We start from the raw sequence: 27,174 nt of genomic DNA on the forward strand, positions 1-27,174 counted from the left end.
TATTTCTGTCTGATCTTTTTCTTTCAATTTCCCACTCTACCTTCGCAGAGTAGCCAAGCAGGCATGTTTATAATAATTCTTGCTTTCTCTTTTGTTTTAAAATGACAGCTGTTATTCGTGTAAGCTCGTACGTGGATACATAACTCATACTCTGTACACGCAAAAGTGCATAAGTACAATAAAATTTTTCAAAGACCATAACGAGATTATTGCTTATAAATGAACAATCAACGCTTTCAGTGCTTACTTTGCTTGTTTTTGTAGTGTGTGATTAATTATCTGTTATGGCCCAAACAGCCTATACAAAACAATGCAAAGAACGCGTGCACATGGGCAACTGAATTGTGAAGCATGTTTTTTACAAACTATAAAAAAGTACCAATTATTCGGAAATTCAATACCCACGAGCACGATTTGATTACGAAAGACAACGTAGTATGTTGAGATAAGTTTGCGAAATGCTTACTATACGAAGTGACCTGGAAGAGACGCGATGTACTTCACTGCCATTACGCACAAACACGCTAGGGCCAGGTTTGTCGACTCTCAGACACAGTGCATAGATGGCATTCAAGGCGGCGCATCATCAAACATGGGTTTATTTACCCGATATATGGCACTAGGCGACAATCACGGGCTTGTGGGCCGGCGGGGATCTCTGCAAGACCGACCGAGTGTACGCTTGCCGGCAGGCTGTAGGTCTATCACACAAACGGCAGCAGCAAAACGCGCGTACGAGAAGGCACCTTCTAGAGCAGTGCGTCTGCCTCTCATGCAGACCTGTGCGCATCTGCCCGGTGCCAGCGAGCACCGGGCGAATGCAAGCTACTAAGGCAGGGACCGTCACGGGCCCTAATGACAATCGGCGGAGCACCATGACGTGTGCTATTGTGACAAAAGGGGCAGGTGCTTTGTCCGGCAAGTTCGGACACGCGTCTCCGTGCAGGGAAAACTGAAGCATGGCTTGTGCCAGACAAAAGACCTGGCGGCGAAACCACGGTGACCATTTTCCCGACGCTCGAGCCACACAGGGCTAGTGCTTATGCTCGCACGTTATCGAGGCGCCAAAAGGGTTGGGGCGCGTGATCGATTTCTACATCCCCCCTTCTAAACACCGAGGCCAGCCTGTGAAAGAGGTTGTCTGAGGCCAAGTAGCAAGGTCGGCTCAGCCGCAAGATGCAGGCCAATGCGGCAATGTCCAGCCGAAAGGTGAATTCTCCACGAATGCCAGGACAGGAGTGTGCTGCACAGCACGCAGAAACGATTATGTCGCTTCCGTAGCCACGAGCTCAAGGTCCCCCAAGGTCACACTGCCTTTACGCCAGAAGTTTAACAACACCATGGAGAACCCACTACCAGTAAGGAGGTCTGCAGCTCCAGAAGAACAGGGAAACGCCACCTAACAGGGGCAGACAGCCGCGTGAAGTTCACTGGACTTGATAATTTTCAGCCGGAAACGTGCGAGGCGTGGGTGCAAGGTTCGTTCAGCAGCCAACCACTAATTTTTGCTGGGACGCGGTCTGGCAGAAACGGCAGGCAGGCAAGTAAAGAAGTTGGAGTGACCATGCAAGGGCCTGGTCCAAAGCTTGGGTGGGTGGACTAACCACTGAAAGCAGCCGACATTGCCGCCAGTTGGATTGGACTGGATGGTGCTGTGAGGAGGCAAAAGACGGGAACCACGCCGAAGCAGGGAAGTCCCGGGGACAGCAGGCCGCATGGTCTGTTAGAGTCTGGTGACACGGTAGTGTCAGGTGCTGGTAGAAAACTGGACGACGAAGAAGAGGAAAGGTAAGTTCCCGGCATAGCCGGTTGCCGAAATTGGTGCCTGCTTGGCAGTGTTAAAAAAATGAAATATGAATAAAGAAACTAAACTGCTTCTCTTCTGTTAATAATAATATTAGCTAGAGTCTCAACACCATCATGACCATGAGAGACACCGTTGTGAAGGGCTCCGGAAATTTCGCATATCTGAGGTTTTTTAACGTGCACCAGAAATCATAATATTGCCACGTCACTATGTTGTGCCCAGATATGCGCGTCTGTGACTGCCTGTAGTTTGAGAACGACCACTGTCATTAACGCATTGCGAAACGCATTTAACAGTTCATTACTCTCCTCCATGACGTTGATCATGCGAGCACAATGCATGTAAAATAAACACTATAATAAATCTAAGCCAAGCGACTGTCTAACCATATTAAGAAGCACAAACATGTAGCCAATGGTTGTGGAAGGCTTCAGTGGAAGGATTCAGATTGTGGAAGGCTTCAGATTGAATCCACTCCTAAACACCGGGGCCGAACGTTTCAGTTTTCGCTGAATAGCCGAGAGAGAGAAACGAGAAAAAAGAAAGGCAGGGAGGTTAACCAGATGCTAGTATCCGGTATGCTACCCTACACTGGGGTTGGGGAATAGGGGGTTGAAAGAGAAAGGGAGAGTTAAAAAATAAATAAGAGAAAGACACCGACACACACGCACACACAAAATAAGTCCACTGAGAGGCGTTCCGACAGGCCAGTACTTCGTAAGAAGCCCAGTAGCGCTTGCACGGCTTTCTTCTGTGACGATGAGTCATGACGATGGCGCAGTATACTTTCTTCTGACAGCGGCTGGTCATCTAACCTGTTTAGTTTATTAGAAGGGTGTTGTCTTTCCAGGTTGTATTTCGGGCGCCCCGCCGCGGTGGTCTAGTGGCTAAGGTACTCGGCTGCTGACCCGCAGGACGCGGGTTCGAATCCCGGCTGCGGCGGCTGCATTTCCGATGGAGGCGGAAATGTTGTAGGCCCGTGTGCTCAGATTTGGGTGCACCTTAAAGAACCCTAGGTGGTCTAAATTTCCGGAGCCCTCCACTACGGCGTCTCTCATAATCATATAGTGGTTTTGGGACGTTAAACCCCACATATCATCATATCATCATTGTATTTCGGGCATTCACACAGGATATGTCGAATTGTTTTTTCATCTCCGCAGTGTGCACAGTCGGCGGTGTCGGCCATACCTATGCGGAACGCGTACGCACGAGTAAACGCGACTCCCAACCATAGTCTGCACAAAGCAGTAGCGTCGCCTCGTCGAATTTTTGTTGGAAGCTGCATGCTTAACGTTGGGTCAAGGGATCGTAATCTTGCATGCGTAAAGAGAGGCTCATTTCAAAGAGCCATGAAGCGTTGGCGAGCAAGCATGCGGAGCCTTCTATCAGCGTCCGTCCTTGAGAGAGGTATTGACTGGTCTTTGTCTTCTGTATGGGCTGAACTGCTACTTGATCAGCTCGTTCGTTAGCGATAATTCCACAGTGGCTCGGCAACCACTGATATATAACGTGGTGCCCTTTCTCTGTTATATGGTTGAGCATTTCTGCTCTTTCAAATACCAACTGCTGGTGTGGACCACGGCGTATATTTGACAGAAGTGACTGAAGTGCCGCCTTGCAGTCGCAGAAAATCGTCCACCGTTGCGCGCTTCGATCGTTAATGAAACGCAGCGCAGCGCGAAGTGCTGCAAGCTCTGCTGCCGTTGTTGTGGTTGCATGAGCTGTCCTGAATTTGATGGTTGTGGCGTGCGTTGGAATAACGACCACCGCAGTTGAGCTGTTTGGCAGGACGGAGCCGTCGATGTAGACGTGGGTGCAGTCTTGGTACTTCTCGTACAGCAGAAGTAAGGCGAGCTGCTTGAGGGCCGGTTTGGAGAAATGTCGTTTTTTCTGGATGCCTGGTATTGTCAGGCTGATGACTGGCTGTTTGAGGCACCATGGAGGAATTGAAGGTCTCGCCGCGGGCGTAAAACCAGTTGGTAGGGAGTCACCATGTGTAGTTATTGTTCGACAAAAGGAAGTATGAGGTCTATTCACTGGTAGAGAGGCTAGGTGGTGATGGGGAGTCTGGCCCACATGCCTTATGTGTTTCCTGAAAGCTTCAATTTCAATATGGGTCAGCACGAGGTGGTCCTTGGCTATAGCTATAGTCGCCATTGTTCAGGCACCCTGAGGCAGACGTAAACATATTCGAAGCGCCTGTGCATGAACGCTTTGTATCATACGTCGACTTGTTTTGCTGGCGTTTGATAATGCAGGCAGACTGTATCGTAAAAAGCCAAAGAAAAGCACCCTGTACAGCCGTAACATAGCATTAGGCTGCATTCCCTAAGTCTTTCCAGCGAGAAACTTGAAAAGATGGCATATGCCTGTCAATCGCTTTTTCAAATACGACACATGAGGGCTCCATGATATGTCTCTGTCGACTATGACACCCAGAAATTTGTGAGCTCGATGATATGGTATATTTTGACCGTTAATTGACACTCTGTAATTCGACATGGGTTTGCGCGTAAATGCCAGAAGAGTGCACTTTCCTGAGGAAATTTTCAGGCCTCGATTGCGTAGATACAAAGCAGTTGCAGTAGCAGCTCTCTGTATTCTCGCTCGTAACTGCAGGCGAGTTACCGTAGATGTCCAGATGCAGATGTCATCAGCGTATGTTGATAGATAAATATTGTTTGGTATGTGCGTATGGAGAGCGATTAGTGTTATATTGAATAGCACGGGGCTCAGTACACCACCCTGAGGGACGCCACGACAACTGAAATGTGTAGACGTGTTCCCGGTCTCTGTACTCACAAAATAGGATCGCATTTGGAGATAACTGCGTATCCACTTAAACATTCGGCCACCCACTCTAATCTCTTCTAGTGCGGTAAGGACGGCTTCATGTGTAACGTTATCATAGGCTCCTTTGACGTCAAGGAACAGAGAGGTGCAAAGACGCTTATGGCCTTTCTCGTGTTCCCCGTACGTGATTAGGTACATGACGCTATCGATCGATGATCGACTACGTCGAAAGCCAGCCATGGCATTTGGGTAGATCTCATGATATTCCAAGTACCACTCGCGTCGGCCGAGAATTATTCTCTCCATCACTTTACCCACGCAACGAGCCAATGCGATCGGGCGATAGGAGGAGAGTTCCAATGATGATTTGCCAGGTTTTAGCAATGGTACTAGACGACTAGTTTTCCAACTTAAGGGGACAGTGCCCTCTAGCCAACAATCATTATATAGCTGAAGTAGAGCTATTTTCGCGCACTCACCCAGATGACACAGGGCTCTGTAGGAGATTCCGTCAGGTCCTGGTGCGGAGGTACGTTTGCATGAAGCGATGGTTGCCTTGAGCTCCTGAATGGTGGACGGGAAGTCCATACAGGAATCACGTGGTGGCGGACAACTGCTCGAAAGTGGTGAGCTGCTGATGACTGTAGTTTGCCCTGATAATCCGGCCCAGAACTCTTCAGCAACGTCCACATCTGGTCGATTTTGGTGAAGGGCTAAGGCCTTGAATAGTGACTTCTGAATGGGCGATGACCGCAAACCTCTAACCGTCCTCCATATCTGCGATGAAGGCTTACGAGGGTCGAGTGACTCGCAGAAAGTAATCCAGCGTTGGAAGTCTAGCTTGTCCAACTGACGTTTGATCTTCTTCTGCATACGTCTAGCAGTCCGTAAATCTTCTATGTCCTTCGTGCGCCGGTACCTTCTTTCAGCTCGTAGTCACAAAGCTCGAAGCCGCTCCAGCTCTATGTCAATGTCCATCGTTCTTACAGGGCATGGGATCGTACACACCGTCTCTTTTACAGTGCTCTTGATGACCTCTTGTAAATCGGATATGTGTTCTTGGCATTGCTCTTCCATACGAGACTGAAATTTTTTCCAGTCCACTCTTTTAACCAGTCGCGCATTTTAGGAGGCGGCAATCCTCTGATCTTGACGTATGTTGTAATGTAATCACTCCCGTGCGTTTCTATAACTGTGAACCATTCAGTATGCTTCACTTGGCTTCACGAAACAAAAGCCAAGTCGAGGCAGCTACTGTATGTGGAGCCACGTAAAAATGTAGGACTGCCATCGTTCAGTAACGAAAGTTGGTTGTCGGAGGCAAAAGACACCAAGCTTCTGCACTTCATGTTGGTATTCTGACTTCCCCATAATGTATGATGAGCGTTAAAATCCCCAATAATAACACACGGGTCAGGAGTTAACGCCATGATGTCTTCTAGTCTTTTTTGATCGAAACGGCTTGATGGTGATAGTTATGCGCCAACCACAGTGATGTTGAGCCTCCTCTTTTTCACTCTTAAGCATACGTATTGGTTTCCGTCATGAAGTGGTACAGGTTGAAGGATGTAAGTGAGGTCTCGGCGAATGTACACCAGAACCTTGCTGCTTTCAGTAACAGTAGACGACATAAAAGGTTCGTATAGCGAGAGTCGTATTGCACTCGATAAGTTCGGCTCACGGATGACGATTACGGGAAACATATTGACGTACACAAATTGACGAAAGTCACCAATGCGCGATCTCAGTGCCCTGGCATTCCACTGCAGTATCGCTGCTTTACGAACCTCATCCCTGAAAGACAGTGGTGGGTTAGCCATGGTCTACTCTAGGGCTGCTGGCACTGGACTAAGCGCGTCCAGTACTTGAAGGGCGCCTTTGGCTGACGGTGTATTCATGTCGCTTAACAACATGCGAATGGTGTCCACTAATAACCTTAGCATCACCATCACGCAATGATCTGGCTTCCCGGCCGTTGCTTGTTCTTGAGGCGGCTTCTGTTGAGGCTCAACAGATCGTCTAGGTTGAAGGGGTGCCCATTCCTTTGGAGAGAGAGATCTTCCAGCATCTTCTCTTTCAGCGCAGATGTTTGCCGTGCTAGGAGCCGCGCCTGACGAGAAAGTCAGAAACTCAAGTGAAATCGACAGGCGCGGCTGAATAGCCGTTTGTACAGAGTGCTTAGGTGGTGATATTTGAAGATGATAGTCGCCCCGCCGCGGTGGTCTAGTGGCTAAGGTACTCGGCTGCTGACCCGCAGATCGCGGGTTCAAATCCCGGCGGCGGCGGCTGCATTTCCCGATGGAGGCGGAAATGTCGTAGGCCCGTGTGCTCAGATTTGGGTGCACGTTAAAGAACCCCAGGTGGTCAAAATTTCCGGAGCCCTCTACTATGGCGTCTCTCATAATCATATGGTGGTTTTGGGACGTTAAACCCCAAAAATCAATCAATCAAGACGATAGTCTTTCTTGGGCTACTTCGACACAAAAAACTTTGGTCTGTCTGTTTGTTTGACAAAACGATACCCGATACGGCCCAAATTCAACCCCATCTACTGCGCCCACCAATATTGTCATGTTTCCGCGTTCATACTTTCACGATTGTCAAATAAAAACAAAATATTGCGCAGTCCTGAGGCACAATAAAAACAGGTCAATATTTTGTGGTGTGTCTCTTTATACTAGATATTGCATAAGTTATTCCAAGGACCGTAGCGCTTATCAAACTGCACTGACAATGAAAAGGCAACTGATTCCAACGCTTTGCTAAGACGGGTAGGTGCCACCTACCCGTGGCTTCTTGTTGTACACCTTATCGCTTCCGAGATAGGCGCGCACGCCGCGCGCTTGCTATATCAGACCCCATTCTTCGTTTTACAAGATAACTATCAGATAGTGATCATGTCTCACGTGCCTGGATTCACTCGTTTGCCTCCACTGCACCCATCGAGACACTCTAAACCAGTGCCTCCAGAATACCATCAACTGATTTTCTCGCGCAGAACATCAAATAAACGTTTTATTCACTCTCTCAAGATGCAAGACCATCTTATTTCGACGACATTTGCAGTTAAGCGTGCAGATACGGGCCCAATTGTTTTATATTTCATAGAAGCCAAAGGAGTAGCACGAGGGTGATGCGTGTGCACACTTGCTGTCTTCCAGAGCGGAAATTTCCACGCTGCAGGTGGAACGAAAAAACCAGCTCGAAAGAGGACAAACGCCCACGAACGCGCCTGTGTGAAGCGCGTGATCGTGGGCAAAGAGATAGCGCGACAATCACGCTAATGTCGCTGCACTGTTCAAATGTTGACTAAATGGCGGCACTGATGTTTTCGCATGCGGTGTTTTTCCGATAACCACCACAAATGCCCCACTTGAGTTTCTGTCGCAACCGGTGTCCTTGTAGCCATTTTTATCAACGCTGCTATGAGGCGCTTCTTACTGTCCTTTAGCCACAGCCACCGTAGAGTGAGTGCTGAGCAAACTCATGTGCCCGAGAAGCTCTGGCCGTCCCGCATAGCACACCAGAAGCTTTGCCTAGAAACCTTGTCCGTCTTCTTGGTTATTCACAGCGTTATATGATGTCATTTTCAACCAAACCAACCAAATGTGCCGGTAATACGCTTCGACCAACTAGCCAGAGCAAAACCATGAAAACATACTTCCGATCATTCCTGCGCTGCTTGAAGTGTACGATTAAGCACCACAGTGGAAAACCACAGTGATATGTGCGGGCTACCACGACAATCCTAAACGCGGTGCGCTTTAGGGACCCGGGCTGTCGCAAGTTGTCGTTTGCGGTTCTCGTCTCATGTAGTTTTGAGTAACGCTGGCAAAAATACTGTGGCATGCTGGCGTGCCGACGCAGCGATGTCAACGAAGTCAACAGAGGCGTGAGCAGAGCTAGCCCTGTCGAGCACTAGCGTGCTGCACTGAAGCAAAGTCATAGAAAAGGGGTGTGAACGGGAAGTGAGGCTGTGGAGGAGTGATGTGATGTGAGGATGAGTAGAAAGTAAAGCAGAAGAAGGAAGAGGAAGAACATGCTGTCATAGTATGCTGTCGTCTTATCTCGCCGCTTGCCGTCACGCACCCCAAACAATGTGTAGCATAGCAATGTAATACAAGGGAAGGATAAGGGAGGATCAGGAGACAAGGTATGACGGCAAAGAGGATGGAAAAGAGAAGAGAAGCTGAAGCATAGTATAAGTATTTATTGCGTTGTGCAGCCGAACCATGTACGTAATAGTCATTTATAGTAACAGGGCAGGAAAGGGAACTAAGGGTGAGGCGGGGTTTTGTGAGGATGAGAATGTCGGATAGGAGGAAGGGAGCTGGTAAGCCATATCCAAAAATTAAAAATAAACAGTTAATTCAGGCGTTTTGAAATATGCAGAACTTGATAGATATGTGGGGTTTAACGTCCCAAAACCACCATTTGACTATGAGAGACGCCGTAGTGGAGGGCTCCGGAAATTTCGACCACCTGGGGTTCTTTAACGTGCACCCAACATGCAGAACTTCGAAAAAATACAGCGCAAAGAGCAGGCATAGAAAGTAGTGACAAGGCCTGGCGTTGGTCTTGTCACAACGAATTCCCTTCATGCCACTGTTTTTCTTAAGTTTAGCATAGTCAGGTATGGCGTCATGCAGGCAAAGCAACATGTCTTGCAAAGCGAGGGGGTGGGAAAGAAAATCAAGGGTAAGTAGAAAGTAAAGGAGGTAAAGATTATGCCGTCATTGTATCCTGTCATCTCATGTCGTAGCTTGGCGTCCCGCAGGCAAAACCATGCTGAGCATAACCAATTATAGGAATGGGGTAAGCAATAGAAATAGTGGTGAGGAGGAGGGCAAAGGCAGCATACTGTTATGAGGGTAGTTCACAAGGTTTGAACATAGACAAAAATTGGGCACAGTCGTAAAGTGCGATGTCCCAGCTATATTCAAGCAAACCCACGATAATATAGAAGCTATAATATAGAACAAGTTAGGCGACAGATGCGTAAGCAAAGCAGCCATTTGGGCTAGTTGGTAGCGGTTCATTAAGAAAGAGAGAAGTGAGGCGCAGTACGCAACAGCCACTGGAGGAGAGAAGAACAACAAAGACGCATCATGTGACAAATTTCTGTAAGCTATATATGTGTTCCACCTTCAATAAACTTTCAGTTGCGAGTGTGCGCCTGTGTTGTTCTTCTCTCCTCCAATCCCTGTTATGTACATGCAGCGCTCCACTTCTGTCTTTCATAATGAGATGCATGAGCACTCCACCCTGGGCACTGTCACATTTTGAGCATAATTCCTGGCCAGCCTGTAGGGCAATCATGAACATGTGTTGTGATTCAACTGTATAGATGCACTGATTAGACGCGTCTTTATCTTTGTTCGCACAAGTTTATTTTGTCATTTTCAGAAGTAAACACCAGTTAGAAGTCAGCGCTCTTTTCCACTCGTGCTATTTTTCCCATGTTCTTGGGCTGGAACATTACACCGTCATTCTCTCAGACCAACTATAGCCCAAGCTTCTATTACTTGTAGAGCATATCTTAGCCTTGCATAGTATAGCGTAGCAATAGCACGGAAAAAGGGAATTATGGTGAAGAGAGAGCAGTAAGGTTAGAGAGAGGAAGAGGAAAAGAAGCTGGGGAAAGTGTGCCAGTGTATCACAAGTTCAGATTTTTTTTTTTCGTCATAGAGGCCCAGCAGGCTGCAAAGCTGGATGGCACGCGCTTCCTTGTAAGCACGAACGCTGCTGATCGAATTCAGATCCTTCAGCGACACTCACAGACTTTGTTTCGTCCTCTCTACTTCTACTCTGGTACCTTGTCTATTGGGCACTTTGAATTCCCATAATAATGTCTTACCAAGCAGCCCCTGAAGACACGCTACTTAAATTTGTCGCTGCACGACACGAGGATAACTGCTCACACATAAGTTTTCTACCTGCTTTACGTCGAGTTAAGTGCATATAATTTTGTAGTCCAAATTGAAATAACCTCGATGTAGGGGAGTTGACCCTTTAATACTGACGGCGGACCTCAGGCTGCTTCCCGAGGACTTTGGAGGACGTGTGTATTCTTTGACAGTAATCATCAGGTCTCATGTGTTGTTCATTATGGGAACGAAGGCTCACTATATTGCCCGTGAACTGAAGAATGGTATAAATGCCGGCTAATGGGTATTTTATTGCAAGGTGTTGGTGTAGCGCTACTAACAAAAAGTTCAAAAATAGCACATAAAGTGCGTCTTTACTGTCGTCTTCTTTCTTACTCATTTCGCTTGTTGTTCTGCACCCACATCTTCCGATATTGTCCCTGACATCCCACAGGGTCTGCTACTACACGGCCTTCAAGGGGTCGCCAAGCAACAGTACACTTATCGAGACCCATCACAGTATACTGCGTCATGTAGTGGGAATTCCACGGTTTCGGGTTTCGCAGTGCAAACAAGAAGAATGGCATGAACGGAGCTCACAGAACTTACGTGCGTCGTTTACTTTTTCCGCGTTCTTGGTGCTGAGAAACAGCTGCTTATGCTGCGCCAACAAGCCCAACTGTTTACACTTCAGTGATTTTACGGTCGTCCAACTTATCGAAAAAACTATTTATATGCGCCTTTGTTCATTATTTAGAGGTTTTCATCATAACAAAAAATCACACTGTGCGCACCACAAAACACGTAGTCGCTTGCGCAATTATTCGAAAAAGCATTTCATGATATTTCAACACACACTATCCAAAATTGACAGTTGCGTAAACTTTAGGTTAACAAAGAATGGACAGAGTTGTAACGTACATGACCAGCATGTTTTTGCAATCAAAAACGCATTGAATATCAACTTTCAATTTCCTAGTTAAAGTGTAACATCATTCAATAAACTATGTTGCACATTCACTAAGAAAATATACACAATGCACATGTTTCAAAAAAGTAAGCTCTACGAGTATCGAATAGTGTGGTCATCCTATTCTCTTTGTTTCTAACATTTCAGGTCTAAAGATACGACTGCCCGTTTGACAGCGCTGAAACATGCATGAATACTGCAAGTAGACGCCATGCTTCAACTAAACTTGAAAAATAAAATAACAGAGGTGATTCACCTGTACTATTTGTAACCCTCCTATATAAAGGCACGTTTGATAACGTATGATTATCACTGCTTAATGTTACATAAATTGGGAAAAAACTGCAAGTAAGCTGAACAACATTTGTTGGAGGAACATGCTTCCAATAATATTGCAATTTAAACTGATATGTATAGGAGAAGTAGGTAGAAGAAAAGGTTGAAAACAAATGTCAACATATAAAAGTACAATAAGAGTTGTAGTTGCTATCAACTCTGTGCATCATTATAACACAAAAAGTACTTGCCCATAATAGGACAACGAAATGCAAAGACTTAACTACTCACATACTAAAACAACCCGCCTTAATATCATTGGCCACGTGTGTGGTATTCAAGTTACATTCTAAGCATAGCTATCTAGTCTTGACAAGTGACCTCGAAGTCTGTGCATATCTTATTTCATTCATTTGATTGCGTATATATTCAACGTTTCAAGAAAAACTAAAGACCATGTCCCCGAAGGGAAACTTGATGGTATGCGAAGCAGCAGCGGTGCGCACTGTGTTGGCGCGGTTAAAACGAGCGTCGGAGCGGATGCTGGAAGAACAGTTTGAAGAAAAACTTGGTGTAGCGTTTGTTTGAAATGCTAAGACACAAGAGAAGGGACGCGTTGAAGACGCTTGCGCTTGGCTGCCACGGCTCGCGTCTCGTCGATGTTACCCGGGCACCATCTCTATTCTCGAACGTGATCGGTTCTTGACTCGCACGTCTTCGGTGTCATTGGTCTTCCACTGCCAACGCTTGCGTTCGGCTTCCCATGCTCGCGCCTCCTTGGTGTTCCAGGCGCGACGTCGCCATTCGCGAACGCGATCGGCTTCGCTAACCCGCAACGCTGGCGACGGCCGGGAAAGGTACTCGCATATTAGCAGCAAGCATGCCCTGTTGGCGTCCCACCTGTCACCGTGATCGCGCAGCAAGCAGCGGCGCGCTGTTCCAATTGCCGGCACCGCAGTACTACGACCGGTCCAGACGACGACGCGCGAGCATGCGCAGCGCGCCAACATTGCGGTTTCTTTTCGCCGACAGATAGAGAGGCTGTGCGGGTGAGGATTTGATGCCGACGTGAGGAGTGGGCTAAAGCGTTGCAAACAGTGGAGAGGGGGAAGTGAGAGAGATGACACGCGACAAGCAGCGATAGGCTAGGGAGAAAGTGACGTCACGCACGCGCACTGCGAGGGAAGGCGTGGCCTACTTGGCACTGCTTCGGTGCAGAGGGACAGCGTTACACAGGCGAGTCAAAGAGCTACTATGCATCTATTATTCAGGAATATTATATCTTACTAAAATCCGTACCATGAGCCACAAGCATAGAGTAACGTCCGGGCAGATGAAGTTTAGAAGATGTGAAATGTATTTCAGCCCATGTATTCTTTTTCAAATAATGCTCTGGCTTGATTATGCCTTGCCTATAATAATTGTAACTGACTCAAATTTAGTCAAGTTATCATATTAGGCTTAAGTTAGGAGCGGCAAAAGCATTTTTTCAGGTACATGGTTGGGCCAAATATCTTTGCTGGTACACTTCTCATAATCACAATATTTTATATCTTAACAATAGTATTATTAGTATGTATGTGCGAGTGCATATTTTGTTCTCTTTTATTTTTGGTTGACATTTGTGTGAGCAATGCCTTATCAATATGAACATTTCGGAACTCGAAGCTTTCGCTTCTAATGAAAGTGACTGAGACATGGAACTCTATTAACCGCTAACACTACTGGAAAACTGGCAGAAAGTCGCGATGTGAAGCACCAAGGCAAGAAAGTCCACGTTTTGACGTGCTCTACACGGACCGGCTTGTACTTGATAGTTATTGTCCTGTGTCCACTCCCATGCCTCTAACATGGACTACAAGGCCTGGATGTCCCTTTAGGCGCGCCTTGCTTTTTGCGCTGATGGTGTACTTTCTCCTGTTGTGGATGATGGTGATGTCTTTCGTGCTAGAACCAGCTACCTCTTGGACACGTGAATCCGAAGAATGCGCCCCAGTAAAGTACACAAAGGACCGTGGCCGGGTATTGTTCCTTGAGGCTGCTTTCACCGTTAGTGGTGGCTGATGCTTGCTGGGTGGGACGACTGCCGGCATCATCCAAGGAACAGATTCAGGATATTTTATGGTCAGTTTAGGTGACACTGGGGCTGCGATCAATTGAGGCGACAGAAGAAATACGACACCGGTACTGTCTACGGGGGTTCCAGTCACAAACTTCTTCACTACCTTGATCTTAGATAGCTTTCTGCCACGCATGGATGGTGGATTCTCACGACGCCAGTGGCGGAAGCCCATAGGCCGGTTGTACACGTATAACTTCTGCCAGGGAAGCCTAGGTAAGTTACCACGACCGTACAGAAAAGGTCCACGAAGGTCCGGCTCCAGCGCGAACATGCTCGTCGTGGGCCTCGGCCTGTCACGTTGTCTCCCGGGCAAGGTCATCTGGCGGAGGCGCTGCCAAAGGTGGGCCGCAGTCGAATGTGACTCAATGCCTGGACACAGCACCAGCAAGCTCCAAGTCACTACGACTCCCTGCAAGTGTATGAGCACCTATGAGTTTCTGTAGCGATTATGGGATTTTTCGCACTTAAAGCTTCTTTATAATGGTACAGCGTAATGACGTATGCAAGGCTCACTAAAGCTTTTGTCCGTAGACCTATCCCAGTATTAAAACATGCACTCGCACATCTCACAAAAATGTAAATAAACACATATCAAGTGCACACATTTACAGGAGATTTCCAAAGTGTACCATGCTACAAACTCGTATAACCATTTACCAACATATGTTCAACGAAGTCACAGGTACTTTTTTGAATACTTTTATAAGGTATAGATTTTGATTTCATGCCGTCCATAGCTAACACATTCTATGAGTTGTCATTGTTTCATTGAATTCGCCTCCCTTGATTGGCGAAACGTTTTGAGCTGCTTTTTTAACGGCGTGCCCTTATTACGTTATCAGTGGAGGTTATCATTTATCTGGCTTCATCATACAAATTTCTCATTGTTTTGTCTGCAGATTTTTTAATTTGTTTAAACCACTCTAAAAGTGGCAGATGAATAGCAAAGAATTCTTTGTTAATTGTCGGTAGTGTATATCAGAGCTTACCACTCCGAATTGAGTTTTGGTCAGTTCTGCTAAGTTATATCCCAAATTTTCCCTAAAGGACACGTATGCCCCAGATATGGGCATTAATATAAATGAGTACTTGACAAGAGCTTTCGTTACTATTCTCTAAAGTCGTCACTAAGTATTTTACTGTCTTAACGTCGCTATTATAGCGCATTGCAACATCTAACAAAAACTAAATGAACAAACAATGTTACTTCATGCATTCCTAATCAACATTACCTCTAAGATCTTATTTTGTGAATGGGAATTTTTAATAGTACTTTCAAATATAACAATTTCTGAGCCACTTTAAAGACCTTTGTATGCTATTGCACTATTAGTTTAGAAATGTTGCAAGGACTGAGATTCCTTGTGCGAATATCACTAAAATACAGGGAAATAACCGAGAAACGGAATCATAGATAAAAGAATAATTGATATGGAGAGTCCCAAAACCACCATATAATTATGAGAAACCGCGTAGTGAGGGGCTCTAGAAATTTCGACCACCGGAAGTTATTTACGTGCACCCAAAACTGAGCACACGGGCCTACAACACTTTCGCATCCATCGAAAATGCTGTTGCTGAAGGCGGGATTCGATCCTGTGGCCTGCGGGTCAGCAGCCGAGTGTCTTAGCCAATAGACCACTACGACCGGGCGATTGTAGATAAAGAAGCCGCGCCGTAATGTTAGTACACTTCAAAACAGCTATCTAACAATTGAAACAAACCATAAAAATTAAAACGAGAATAAAAAACTTCAAGAAAATGGCGGCTTGCAACATTAAAAACATAGTTGAACTTGAAATGTCACGAGAACCAGCATTTGAACGAAACGAAGGACGACAGCAGCGCAAAAAGAAAGACTAAACAGAGGGAGAGACTGCGAGAAAGAAAAGCGCCCTTACGTAAGAAAACCTGTCTTCGTCAGGGTCGCAACTGCTAACACGCAAAAACAACAGTTTTCTACCACCCCAACGAGGACAATCACTCTTGTCAATCGAAATGCTGGCTCCTGCGACAATCTCTGTTCAACATTTATCGTGATAGATATTATATCGATACTCTAGGCCAAAATTTTCCGCCGGCGTTGGCATCGACGTCATTCAGCGTATATGTATACGTATCTATATATGTGAAAACCCAAGAAAGGAAAAAATGGCCAATTCCACGTACAGTGGGAAACGTTGATATGCGAGCACGAATGAGGAAGGTCGATATGTCACTTTTAAAGTCAAAGCCTTGCTGCCTAAGCGAAGAGATGAACGTGATAGCAACAATGGTCACCCGCCGAATGGCAAGCAGATCGAAACGTGCCCCGCGTTTCTCACGCACAAATGACGCACGAAACCTACTGACAGGTACAGATGAACGTGAATAAGCGTCTCAGTTGTTACTTCGCTGTGTCTGAAAAGCGTGTCTTTTTTGGAAACGGAGAATGTGCAACGATTGTAGTGACCTTTGTGCGCCTGGTAACTACAACAGAATCATTCCAGTGAAAGCCCAAGGCGCACGATTGTCCCCACCGCGAGCTATTCAAGAGCACACGTGAGCGTCTACCCTGCCCCTTTCCACGGGGCAAAGTACGCGTGGGAAATGAGAGGGCGTGCCACAGCGTCATGACGATGTGGCGGTGCGCGCTCACTGCATCACCGCACTGGTCCTGCTCAAAACACAATAGTGCCCCCCCCCCCCCCCCCCTCGAGAAGTCCATGACCAGCGGTAAGTGACTGGTATAAATAGCTTGCCGTTTGAACGTTGAAGGAAGTGCTCCTTCGTAGTTCAGAGACTAATGCCTCGAACTCACAATTCAGAGATCAATTCCGCACACTGGAATCTTTTTCTGGAATATTTTGATTACGTTTTCATATATATAGATACGTGTACATATACGGTGAATGACGGTGAAACCAACGTCCATGTTGACCCTGGCGGCAAAATCCAGCCGAGAGTGTCCATGTAACTGCTAATGCAATAACGAAATCAGCACAATGTCACGAGGTGGACGTGAATTATGTCGTACATTACTTCCAATTCATGATTATCATGTTTCAACGTGCCATTTACCTTCGTCGTCTATTCACGTCACGTCATACCAAATTTCGTATAAGTGGAGCTATCGAAATGGCCACGAGTACGCTCTGGGGGTAGCTTGTAGTCATGTTTTACATGACACGCATGTCATGGTTATCATGTTTGGACGTGTCATTTACCCTCGTCGTCCGTTCGCGTCACGTAATACAAGATTTGGTATATGAGAAGCTAGCGAAACCACCGCGAGCGAATCATCAGCGTGAAATGTATTCATGTTTTTACATGACACGCATCTCACGATTATCATGTTTGCATATGTGATATACTTTCGCCATTCATTTACGTCCAGCAATACGAGATATGGTACATATGAAGCTAGCGAAACGGCCACGAGCGCATCATGAGCGTGGCATGTAGTCATATTTTTACATGACACGCATCTCATGATTGTCATGTTTGCACTGGTTATTTACCTTCACCATTCATTCATGTACTGTAATACGAGATTTGGTATATGTGATGCTATCGAAACAACCGCGTGGGCAGCATGAGCGTGGCATGTGGTCATGATTTCCATGACATGCATGTCCCAATTTCAACGTTAAGGTCTATCACTGATGTGTGCCATGCAGTCGTGTAATACCGCCTCATTTTTGCAATACATCATGGGAGCGAAACCACCGCATGAGGAGCAAGACCATGAAGTGTAGATAATACATTCAGACATAATTGTTATGATTTTCTTGTCATGTCTAGCCACTTATGCTCGCCATACAGTCATGTTATGTCATACAAATTTCGGCATTGATGCAATTATCAAAACGGCCAGGGGAGCTAAAAGTCGTAGGCGGCTAGATAGATAGATAGACAAATATGCTCAAGGTCGCTGAAGTTCGCTAAATGCTTCACATTTAAAATAATCCAGAAGAAGACTCCGGCGTGCGGAATCCAAGGTCTCACCTCTCGTTCGTGAGCGCGAGGCGTTAGCCAATCGACCACCAAAACGCATCTTCTTCGACTTAAAACGGCAAGCTATTTACATCTACTACGGATGAAATAGCGTGTTTTCAGCATTACCAGTGAGATGGCGCCATGAGCATGCTCTGCGTAAAGGTTGCTCCCAGCTCGTCGCGATTCGCCAATGTGCGCTCATCTCCAACGCGTGCTTAGCTGTGCGGTATGAAGGGCCCCTATGCACGCACTTTTCCTGTGGTGGGGGAAACTCACGTGCCTTCGGCTTTTACCGGAACAATTGCGTTTAGTTTCCGGGTGCACAAAAATCACTTTGCTCGCTGGACAAGCCCCGTTTGTGAAACAAGCGCGCTTTTAGATAGATATGTGGGGTTTAACGTCCCAAAACCACTATATGATCACGAGAGACGCCGTAGTGGAGGGCTCCGGAAATTTCGACCACCTGGGGTTCTTTAACGTGCACCCAAATCTGAGCACACGGGCCTTCAACATTTCCGCCTCCATCGGAAATGCAGCCGCCGCAGCAAGCGCGCTTTTCAATCACAATGAAGTAACAACTGGAACAGTTGTTAGGTCGCACTCATATCTGTGTCTGTGATTAGGTTTCGTTCGCTTTTTTTAAAATAGCAGATGAGTGTTGAGCTGTAAACGTTGTTAGTTCGCTCTCGTTCTGAGTGTGTTGCTTTTGTGCGTTAATTGTGCGTGAGCAGCACGCTGCACGTTCTAATCATCTTGCCGTTCTCAGCGTTACATTTCAAGTTTTCGCTATCGCATTCATTGCCTCGGCCTTGCGGAGAAACTGTGACTTTTTCAAGAAAGATAATAAAAGGGAAGGATATTGTTCAACATTTCATCTCTGGTTGTAAACAGAGTCATTTAATACTGACTGCACTAATATCAAGTGCAAGGTAACCGCAGCAATTACTACTACAATATCAAGGCGTGCGTAAACTGATTGGTACGTTAAAGTGTCCACAATAAAATGCGCTTTTCATATAATATGCAGTGTTCGGTACAGGAATGATGGCTTGAACTATTTATTTTATATTTATGTAAGTTTATGGCCCTGCGTGTTGTTGCTACGACAAAACAAGTGGACACACTGAACGAATGTGTGCAATGGCGACTGTTCGTTTACCTAAATTGGGGATTTTTATGTGGCCCCGGAAACATTTATAACTTCTAACATAATGGCTTTACTACTCTACATTGTTGCCTCACTGACTAGCTGTCACAAAAAGTTTTCAAATCGAAGTGGAGTTACTGGACGAGCACAGCGCTTTTTTTTTGTTGCATCACCAAGAACCCGCTCGAAGCTACATAGAAAAAGATGTGGTGATTGCGAGAAAGCTAAGCGCGGCCCGAGAGTTACGTCGCTGCACGTTTTGACCTTGAACATTCTTGGTTGTTTTTTCGTTGATCGAATTGGTAGCTTCGTTCGACATGGTGTCGATGCATGGTGGCATGCCGCTGGGAGTCACAGTATCTTTATGACGTGGCACGTATCCTTTGAGTTGGTCCGTGGCTATGCCAATAAATGTTACGTCTATATGCTGCGCCGTCAATTGTTGCATGGCTAAAGAGAGGGCGGGTGGTTTTGTCTGCTTTTGACACAAGATTATACACTTTATGCTTAATGGAGTGCAATAACATTTCACCGAGATGTTCAGAAGTGCCTTGACAGCAAAGAGGCGACTCTTTTTATGTCAGCATGGTGTTAAACAGCCTGCTTAAGAATTGGGACTCATGGCTGAATTTGAGAATCGGAACACAGGCTGTAGAGAAGAAGTTTCAATGAAAGAAATAAGTGCGTCTCAACTTTTGCGTTTGTTTTCTACGTTGCTTCCTATCATATCCTCAGACTGTCTTAAAATGGCAGAGAATTGATGGCGTTACCTTAACTACTCAAGATAACGTTGCATTGATGTCAGCACTCATGCATATATAGGTTCTACCGGATATCCGTTCCGCTTTCTTTGATATTTTTGCAGTCTGCAGGACTGCAAAAATATCAAACAAAGCGGAACGGATATCCGGTAAGTAATCCTCCAAGTAAGCCTCAAGTAAGCCTCTAAGAAAAACAAATGCACACACTGACCAATACCTACTGCCAGATCTAACGGGACTATATAAGCGTGAAAATTGCAGCGGTTAACTTATGTATCTCTGAACGTCACAGTAAGCAGTTGAAATTTAACAAGAGACGCTAAGGTGGACTGAATGCAAATTATTCTTCTTTTAGGTGTCCCTTCGTGTACTTGGTGGTCCCAGGAGCACACTGATGCAAATGTATATGCATTGAGGGAACCTACACAGATACAACTACGAATGTTCTATTGGCTTCTTGCGCCAGTATGGTGGCGCCGTCGGTTGGCTTGCCACTCGACTAGTGCGGAGAAAGCCGTTGCACCCGCTTTCTCCGCATAGGATTCCATGAAACCCCTTCCCCCTCCCCCAATTAGATCCCATGCATTATGCATAAAATATGCGTTGCCATGTGAAAAATAAACGAGCGCCATCTCTCCAACCTCTTTCACACCAACAACAACACTTTTCTCGCTTCCACCGCTCTGGCACGCTCCAAGCGAACCCCTCTTTCCATTCTTTTTTATTGCTTTCGGTAACCGTGGGAGCGCGCTCTCTTCAGTAGAACGCACCCAACAAGACTGGCTGGACGCGTCTCTTTCGTCACGGTTCCATCTTCCTTTGACATTGCAACGTTCAAATTGTGTAAAGGTCGTGGCCACACGTCGGACGATGATCCCTGATTTCGCTCAGCTGTCATCGCATCCACGACAATGCTCCAGATGCTTCAGATGTGCACTAATGTTCGTTGGTTGCTGTGCAAGATGGCCTCCTACAAGACCACGTTTTTCCCTGACAGTCAGCTGTGTGTGCAGCTCTCGGCGTCGCGGCAGTTTGTTGACGCGATGAGAAAAACAGGTGCTACATTACATCATGGGTACCACTGGTACGACGAAAAGATTTATGATGTTACTTTACGCACACGATTGTACTACAGTTGAAACGCGACGCTTGCCCTTGTGTTTTAACAAGGTGCTTGATTGGGCTGGTTGGTGCTGCATGGTAGACGAAGAAAGGGCTTAACAGCGCAAACGATATGAGGGGATAGAAGAGACGAGAACAGAGCGCTGAACAAACAACCACAGTTTATTGCAATCCAACTGCAATATACAGGAAAACACAATCTGCGCATAACTACGCAACATCAGCAAAATCGGACATACATGTGCCGAACGGCCTACCTTATCAAGAGCCAGTCATATCAGGGGACCCTAGATAACGAAAATCCCCTCATGTCGTTTGCGCTGTTAAACACGTTCTTCGTCTACCTTGCCCTTGTGCGTCTACTTGAAACCATTGTGCGGTAACCAGTGTGTTGCTATCGTTGTTGCGTTGATTAATAGTGAACTGCTGTTGGAGTTCTGTTTTTACAAAGTTGATTGAGGCTGTAAGCCGCCCTTCAAATTTTTTGCTAGTCCACTAACATTACTCCTAGAATAGCATGTATTGTGGATTTTCACGTAACAGAGGAGAATCCATCATACTACACGCGTGCCTATTTCCCATTGAGTAATGCCACGCTTGCGAACTTTCTGTATAAACCTCAGTTTTCCGTGCCCAATTTAAAATGCATTTGATAGAGAATTGCGGTTTTAATGGTGTTAATTATTATATTTCCCTAAATACGTAATTGTAGTGCAGTTTGAAGTTGCTCATAACTTTTTTGTGGTCAGTGAAATACAAAAAAAAGAACTCTGAATTTGTCTTGGTCATTTGTTCAGCGGCTTTCACACATTAATATACACCTGTGTGACGCCTGGCTGCTGCAAGGCTAATCAGCGTTTCGCTAGTTGTTTTTAATTGTAATTAGCTGGACGAAAATTGAAAGTGCTTGAGAATTTGAAGTTAGAAAAGTATGTTTTTGTGAGGTTCCTCAGAATGCATAAATCAATTATCTACATTGTGGTTGTTCTGTTCAGAATGTTTAATTAAACAAGAAGTCCTTTCTACGTTGCAACAGCTTTCGTTTCGTTTGTGTTAGCTGGTCACGCAAACAAATTCAATGCGTGCACGTTAGAAACGCATTCATTATACCACGCTCACACGTAACATTTAAAGAAGTAAAATAGAACAATCGACATAACGGATATCATGGCTGTCTATTGGAGCAGCATTGGCAGTGAAAACATCAAAGGAGAATGTAAACTGAAATAAAAAACCGTTAGTAGCGACCACATTAGGTTGTTAGTAGCGTGCACATCCGCTTATCGCCACCGTTCGCCATTGGCAGCGCCACTGGTACCATTCCAAGCAGCAGCGCACGCAGCGAATTCATCATAAAATCAAATTTCTTCGGCACCATAAATGACACAAATAAGGTGCCACCATTTTTTTTCCGGTATCACACCTTGTTTAATAAGGTAGCACACCTTATTACATTTTATTACCAGCGGTGCACATCATAATTTAACTGAGTGAAAATTCTCAGATGATATTGTAGCGCTGACTTTAGTTTTTCAACAAAGTTACAGCAGTCATTGAGTGTGAAATGCCATTTGCTTCCTTGAACGACTGTGTTCTTGTGCTTCGTTTAACAAGGATTCTTTGATTGGTTGACAGGTAGAGGTAAATGTTCTAAAAACTACCATATGATTATAAGAGACGCCATAGTCGAAGGCTCCGGAAATTTTGACCACCTAGGGTTCTTTATTGTGTGGCTCTTAAAATCTGAGCACATGGGCCTAACACATTTTCCCTCCATCAAAAATGCAGCCGTCACAGCCGGGATTCAATCCCGCGATCTGCGGGGTCAGCAGCCCAGTATCTTAGCAACTAGACCACCACGATGGGGCAATAAGTAATCTTTCAAAGGCATTAAACCTACAGCAATATTGAATAGGTCGGGTACCATTGATTGCAATATGAAAAGCGTGCATACTTTTGCACCATGTGGCACAATCAAATTCACTCTCGTGAAGGAAGCGTTTTGTTACTCCGCGCTTCTGTTGAAGTAAAGCAATGAATTATGAGAGCTAGTATTTGGTTTTTGTCAGTAAAGTCTTCCTGTACTGATACAGATGGTACCAAAGTGGTATTAGTGTTTCAATTGAACCCGAGTGATGGTTGATTCGATCATGTATTGGCATACCCGTCACGCTTCCATCTTAGCTATAAGGTTGAGATGCGATGCAGGTGTATCTGCTTGATTTTACTGCATGTTACTATGTTACGTTGTATGGGGAGAAAGTGAAAGATGTGAGGAACGAAGGAATTTCGTGCCCAGTTTTTTATTAAGAAATTCAATTAGGACTGCAACCAGTCTAGTAGAGTTCACAGTCCTCTTGACAAACTCTTGTAATTTTTAATTACCTTATGCAGAGTTACAATACTTACTTGACTGATTTTAATCAATAATATCTCAATCTAACTCTTCATTTGCAACGTTTTAAAGCCCAGTAATCATTCACTATGTAATTTACATCTTTGAAACTTGCTACTCTGCATTAAATTTTTCTGATATGCTAAGAAAGCATGCTAAGTGATATATAAAGAAAGCATGCTAAGAAAGCATGCTAATGTACCACGTAACCAGACGCTGCCACGGAACGTCTTGAGCACCATAAGACACGCTCTCAGACAGAAGTTTAAGCACACTGGCAAAAACTTCAGACAGACAACAAACTTCTTTTTGTACAAATATGCTGTCAGAAAAAAGAGGCACGCAGACAGAACATTAAATTTAGCTGCATTATAGTTAATGTTATGTGCCTGATGTTTGACTCTGAGGAAAGACGCCAATACATCGGTGTATATTTGCCCCCTCTGGTATTTGAAATAACAGGCGAAACTAATAAAACAGCAATGATTGTCCTAGGCAGCTGAGAACGCCACAACTTCCAAGTGGTGCACTGCACCACTGCAAAGCTGCGCTGCTATAGGCCGAGTGATAGCGCACTTGCCAGAGAGACATACTTAGAATGGTTACGCTCAGGCGCTTTCTGTAATAACAGACCAAAGCACACCTTCATACGTAAACACTTCCAACTGCAAATGTATTGTCCAACTAAAAACTTAGTATACGTTGTGGACTAAGTTTTTAGTTTAGGTCTAGCCAAGTCATCCGCTTGGACTGTGCGTGCAATCCATGTTAAATACAGTAATATCAACATTGACGAAGATCCCTGATAGAGGGCATGCTAGAACGCCTGTGGCTTAGAAGCGTCGATATAACGTCTTAAGGCTTTTTGGCACAAAGAGAACAGACACAAAGGGATGAACGAGATGACAGGCTGTGTGGCGTCTTAGTGTGTCGTCGCGCTATTCATTTCGTGTGTCGCCGTAGCGATACACACCCTAAATATCATAAAACAGCAATCGCGAATTCATGAACATAACGGTCTTTTTATCTTAGAAATATTCAAAAGTTTCAGTGTGGCACAGGTGAACGCTTTCGAATCAACCAGGCAATGCGTTCGCACCCAAGTAACTCCCAAAGTTTTTTTTTTTAATGTAGACCAGTGCACTGATAACTCATAACGAAGCTACATGTCACATACTACGTACCAAAATCATCAAAATGGTGGATACAAATATATAAAATAGTTCTTTAACTAGCACATCTGTAATGTTTGCTACTGACTGCGAAAATAAAAGTTTTTACAAAGTAAGGAATTTTCAGCCCCTGTTAAAGGCACTACTCTTCCCTTTTTAAGAAATATATATTGCGACTCAACCTGTGCAATTTTTCTGTTTTGGTTGCACTGGAGAATGCATTCTCAGCAGGCCCGGGTCAATGTTACTGCAGACTAGTGTTCCGCATATAACCTACTTCATAAGTACAGTATTACTTTTTCCCACTCTTTAATTTGAATATATATAAGAATATAATTTCTTTCCTAGAAATTGTCGTTTGCAAAATGTCAGTAAAAAGAAGGAAGAACAAGAACTCAGCCTAGACGGTACTCGTCAATTAAGTAGTACTGCTGTAGTACAACGTATAAAAATTACGTTGAAACTACGTATCAGCATCTTAACTACTATGCATGTTATAGACATGTTTCCCCCCTTTGCTTGTAAATGTATATTATTCTGACGTTAATGTTCGTAGCGCCTACTAATCGGTGAGTGAGGGAAGTTTCAGAGCAGTGCAGCTTGACGAATGTTGCCTCTTTTTAATGTATAAGTGGTGCCATTGTTCTAGGATGTAATGCGTATGGTAATCAAAGCATAAAGTATTGCATAAATGGGCTAAATAGACCTGAACAAACTTTTGGACGGAATATGTACTACTATTTATCCTGACTGGAGAGAACCTGGAAAGGCTGCCACACTTCTTTTTTTCCCTTGGTGTAAGCCGCTGTCTCTTCGTTACAAAGTTTTCTTCAATTTCCTACTGTTTTCTGTCGGCTAAATTGAGCTTCAACTAGTAGATCACTGGATGTATGCGTGTCTCGTAATTTTGTAAAGTTATGATTCAATGATCGACGCAATCATATGAGGAATGCAGCGAGAGGAATGATTCTCGTGACGCGAAACCTCAAGAATTTTTTAGTGCTAACAGAGAGTACTGGTATAATAACGTATCTGAATGCAAGACGGCGGGTTAATGAAAATGGCTAATACGGATATGCGCAGTTATTTGAAGACCTCAATTCATGCTGGTTGCCGTTCATGCGTTGCTCTCTACAGTGTGGTACAATATATTTAGCAACACACCATGACATTGTAGTTGTGGCACATTTGAAGACGCACCATCACCACTTACTTGTTCTAGCCTTCACAAGATGTAATTTCGGATTTTCGTATCTTAATTGTTTTGCCAAGACATTAAAAGATGCATGTTTAAAAGCTTTAGATTATAGCAGTTTTACCAGCTGCTTCTCCACCAAACAGCTTCCTTTTTACTGAATTTTACCCGGAAACCGAAAATTAACACTCATGTCACCGTTAAATATAATTTAAAAACGAGAACTCAAATTTCGCTCGAGACAGTCGGTTATAAGGTGCCCGCAAAGTGTCTAAAAATATGTGCAAAGGGTGTTCCCGAGTTTAAGACTTGTTTCGTTCTGGAACTACCACGTTGACATAATGAATGCAATCACCACACGTACAAGTTATCTCTAATATTTTTGCTCTAGCTTAAGAAAAAAGCCCTTGGACAACACAGGTTGTACCAGCTCTATTCAAAGTCACTGCAGCTCGTGATGAGAATTATTCCACAATCAAAGCTTCGATTTCTTCCAAGCACACAGCCATATGAAAGAGTGTTGTCACTTACCCAGAGCGGCGTCATTGTCGCCCCCCAGCTGCTTCGTGCAGCCCACTGAAAAAGCCTGTGCCCCAGTGAGATGTCTCGTGAAAATCTCAAGCACTCGCCATCATCGTGACGTTTCCCTTCCCCTGCGACGAGCCCGTGTATGAGTTATTGAAGGGATTCACTCAAACGTGCGTACTTCCTTCATTCCACGCATGTGTGCCGTGCTTGTTAAATGCACTTGGTCTTCCTGATGCTCTGCCACCCACTTCTCGCATCTTTTTGCGCCGTTATTTCCTTTCGCGACTTCGTTCCAGAGTCACCACGAATGCATAATGAAGCAGACAAACTGAACAGCACATTTCTGATGCACACCCTCTTCCTAATAGAGGGAGCGCTGGCAGAGCCACTTTAGGAGTCGCTTTCTTAATAATCGAAAATCTGAAGACATGACACACAAGCCAAAAGTAATAGAGGCTTGTCTACATGAGAGCTTACTGAGAGGATCACGAAAAAAATTGCTTAAGTTTTTCATCAGTGGCACTGTTAGGTGGTGGAGTGAAATCATCAAGTACAGAAAAATTCTTACCATTCAGTGGGTCCCGAGTCAATAAAGCTCAGATGCTCGCGTGTAGTTACAGCAAGATAGCATTCAGTGGTGACCTCTACAGGAGATGATCTAGAGATGAGGGCATACTGGGGAACTTTTTTCCATCACCTTTCTAGTATATTGAAATGTGTAGGGGCACCTTACAGAGAATTATGAAAAGGAAAGCATCAGGTACATAGTGTAAAGCGACGTTTGCGTTGGCTGCTTAGAGCAGGGCTTCTAAAAAAACATAGCAAGAATGGTAGGAGCCATAATTCGGAAAAAAATACTATAAAGGTATTTGTTTTTTCTGGGCAATTTGATGCAACATTCGAGGTATAAATAAACATGAAAGGCGTGATGAAAGACACTGTACCAAAAGAGCAGTGCTGAACTACCAACTTAAGATTACCTGATGAAAGTGCCTTGTTATAGTGTTACATGTCAGCACCGTCATGAGGCCACGCGCA

General features: G+C 44.9%; 1 protein-coding gene across 1 annotated transcript; it reads right to left on the bottom strand.

Annotated features, from left to right (window-relative positions):
* Window positions 1-10,268: 10,268 nt before the first annotated feature.
* Window positions 10,269-26,253, bottom strand: LOC119187641 (uncharacterized). Its single transcript, XM_037435727.2, has 2 exons — window positions 26,140-26,253; window positions 10,269-14,247 (listed from the first exon to the last, which is right to left on the bottom strand). The coding sequence occupies exons 1-2, from the start codon at window positions 26,152-26,154 to the stop codon at window positions 13,534-13,536; spliced, it is 729 nt and encodes a 242-aa protein (XP_037291624.2). The 5' UTR covers window positions 26,155-26,253; the 3' UTR covers window positions 10,269-13,533.
* Window positions 26,254-27,174: the final 921 nt, after the last annotated feature.

The sequence above is a fragment of the Rhipicephalus microplus genome, chromosome X, assembly GCF_043290135.1.
Source record: "Rhipicephalus microplus isolate Deutch F79 chromosome X, USDA_Rmic, whole genome shotgun sequence".
In the NCBI taxonomy this organism is placed as follows: domain Eukaryota; kingdom Metazoa; phylum Arthropoda; class Arachnida; order Ixodida; family Ixodidae; genus Rhipicephalus; species Rhipicephalus microplus.